Source organism: Kryptolebias marmoratus, linkage group LG15 (assembly GCF_001649575.2).
Source record: "Kryptolebias marmoratus isolate JLee-2015 linkage group LG15, ASM164957v2, whole genome shotgun sequence".
Lineage (NCBI taxonomy): Eukaryota > Metazoa > Chordata > Actinopteri > Cyprinodontiformes > Rivulidae > Kryptolebias > Kryptolebias marmoratus.
Genome location: NC_051444.1, coordinates 32,880,819 through 32,883,894, shown reverse-complemented (window position 1 = coordinate 32,883,894; position 3,076 = coordinate 32,880,819). Strand labels below are relative to the sequence as shown.

At 38.0% G+C, this 3,076-nt stretch overlaps 1 protein-coding gene across 1 annotated transcript in view; it reads left to right on the top strand.

The window, feature by feature from the left end:
* LOC108243988 (guanylyl cyclase-activating protein 2) overlaps positions 1-3,076 on the top strand; it is a 21,109-nt gene that overhangs the window by 6,845 nt on the left and 11,188 nt on the right. Inside the window, exon 3 of the mRNA XM_017429797.3 lies at positions 1,079-1,178. Coding sequence (XP_017285286.1) covers positions 1,079-1,178 — 100 coding nt within the window. The remainder of the gene's footprint in view (positions 1-1,078; positions 1,179-3,076) is intronic.

Here is a 3,076-nt window from a genome sequence, read left to right as displayed (position 1 = left end):
AATTAAACGAAATAAACATTTGAAATATATGAGTTTGTATGTAATGTATGAATATAATATACAAGTTTCACTTTTTAAATGGAATTACTGAAATCAATCTACTTTTTCATGATATTCTAATTTTATGACCAGCACCTGTATATTCCTCTTCTTCTGACAGTGACATACTGTATTTTGTCTCCTTACCACACCTGCCATATTGTGTGTCCATCACAGCAACAGTATTTTTTTACTATAAACTTTATTTAAGCTTTTTAGACTTTACCCAAAAAAAGTCTTGTGGTTTTTTAGTGAGATCCTCTTCATTTTTTGCTCCAACCACTTTTTCCTACTTCAACAGCTACTTCAAGACCAAAGTGGATTGCTGTCTTAAAACAACTTAAGACATCTTAAAACATTACATAGTGGTTAAGTAAAACATTTTTTAAATAAATTTACATTGAAGTAAATTTTGCATCGAACTGTTATTTACATCAAATGCTGTGGTTATTTGCAAAAACAAATGGTAGCTAGCAGCATCAGCTAGCCTTAGCGGTTCCTGTAGGAACTCTATTATATTTCTGCTGAAATAACTGTTTGGTGAATATTACAGCTAATTAAAGGTTTATAAACCAAGCATAAACCAAGATGAAAGTCTGGAGTTGATTTAAGATGGAAAAATTAACTGATAGTTGTTCCACTGAGATAAGCCATTTTTATTTGATCAATAAGTCAAAGTGGGCAACTACCAAAGTTATTTTGCAAAAGTGATCTTAGAAACATTTAAACCAACATAAATTTCACATTACCCAGTTATTTTGGCAGAAATATTAAAATTATTATGAAATTCGTACAGGAAGTGTTACAACTAGCTCCTACTGGTCCTATTTATACTAATAATTAACCACAGACAGAATAATTGAACTGATGGCAGTGTTTATAAAATAACATTTGCATAAACCACTATGAAACTGTGAAAATCTTAGCTGTTTAAAGACAACTAGAAGTCACTTTTGTCTTAGTTAAGAGATGGGATGTTTGTTCGGATACTAAAATTAACATGGTTTCATTCACTTGTTTTTTTGTTTTTTTTTTCCAGATTATTACAAAGATTAAAAGGCAAGATGATTCAAATGTCGCAGAAAATATTGAGGACATCTGTGACCGAATATTTGAAATGGTGGACAAGAACAAAGACAGTAAGTCAACCATGAATAACATCAAAAATGTTATATAATTGAACAGTTCTGAATATAAAATAATCAACAAATTTTCCTGAAAATTGCTGTCTGCTGATTGAACTGACCTAGATGGATAAACAAGAAACACACATTACACTGCAACAGGAGAAGCAACAGTTCTTATGTAATAAATTAGGAATAAATTTGACATTCAAGCAGAGCTTGGGTGTTTTCTTAATGTGTAAAAGTTAAAACACTCTTAACCAAAATGATTTATCTTGGTTTATATTGTTATTTTTAGAAAACAAAACTATAAAACAGCAACCACCTGATGTGCTTTGGGGGGAAATGATCACAAGTTAATAAGAAATGTTATCTATAAAAGACAGGTCTGTGCTTGAAAACAGGGGGTAACAATTGTATAATCTATTTTAAATATGACAAACATTGTTTAATTAATGATAACTGAGAAGACGGGTAAGATCTTTGCATTTAATTTAAGCCAATTGCAGAGCAGTGCTAAAGCTAAAGACTCACTCCTGACCCAAAGGTTAGTCTTTAAAAGCAACCCTGCACTCACTTTATACTCCCACACCTACAGTCCATCTGACCACTGTCTGCCTGTCAGCTGCTTCAGGAGTCCTTTAGGACAACCAGGCCCCAAAGGCCTCCTTTTTCAGCTTGACAACCTTCATCACTGCTGGTGTCTGCCAACAAATCCTCCAGTGGCCACCACAACTAGCACCAATAAACATCTGGCCACAGCCACTGACCTTAAACATGGCTCATTTGAAGTCTATGTCCTTGTCCTTCCCTGGGACAATGAAACTGAAACACCTGGTTTTAAACTAGGTTAGATCATTTATTAGTATGGTGTAGGGCCTCCTTTTGTGGCCAATACAGTGCCAATTTTTCTTGGAAATCACACATACAAGTCCTGCACAGTGGTCAGAGGGATTTTAAGCCATTCTTCTTGCAGGATAGTGGCCAGGTCACTACGTGATGCTGGTGGAGGAAAACGTTTCCTGACTCGCTTCTCCAAAACACCCCAAAGTGGCTCAATAATATTTAGATCTGGTGACTGTGCATGCCATGGGAGATGTTCAATTTCACTTTCATGTTCATTAAACCAATCTTTCACCAGTCTTGCTGTGAGTATTGGTGCATTGTCATCCTGATACACAACACCGTCTTCAGGATACAATGTTTGAACCATTGAATGCACATGGTCCTCCAGAATGGTTCAGTAGTCCTTGGCAGTGACGTGCCCATCTAGCACAAGTATTGGGCCAAGGGAATGCCATGATATGGCAGCCCAAACCATCACTGATCCACCCCCATGCTTCACTCTGGCCATGCAACAGTCTGGGTGGTACACTTCTTTGGGGCTTCTCCACATCGTAACGCTCTCAGATGTGGGGAAAACAGTAAAGGTGGACTCATCAGAGAACAATACATGTTTCACATTGTCCACAGCCCAAGATTTGCACTCCTTGCACCATTGAAATTGACGTTTTGCATTGGCACGAGTAACGAAAGATTTGGCTATAGCAGCCCGGCCTTGTATATTGACCCTGTGGAGCTCCGGACAGACAGTTCCGATGGAAACAGGAGAGTTGAGGTGCACATTTAATTCTGCTGTGATTTCGGCAGCCATGGTTTTATTTTTTTTGGATACAATCTGGGTTAGCACCCTGTGGAAAGGCCCAAGGTCCAGACAGCTTGAGTCAACACCTGATGCTGAGTCAAATCCACCCGCTTGCTTTGTGCTCACGGTGAATCCAGCCTCTGCTGGGAGGTCTGCGGCCCACACCTTTCACCTACTGTGAACCACCCAGACGTCCGACAAGCCTCAAATTACCATGACAGACTTGTCAGACTACCAGATGAGTAGGATTTAAAATAAAAGAAAAACA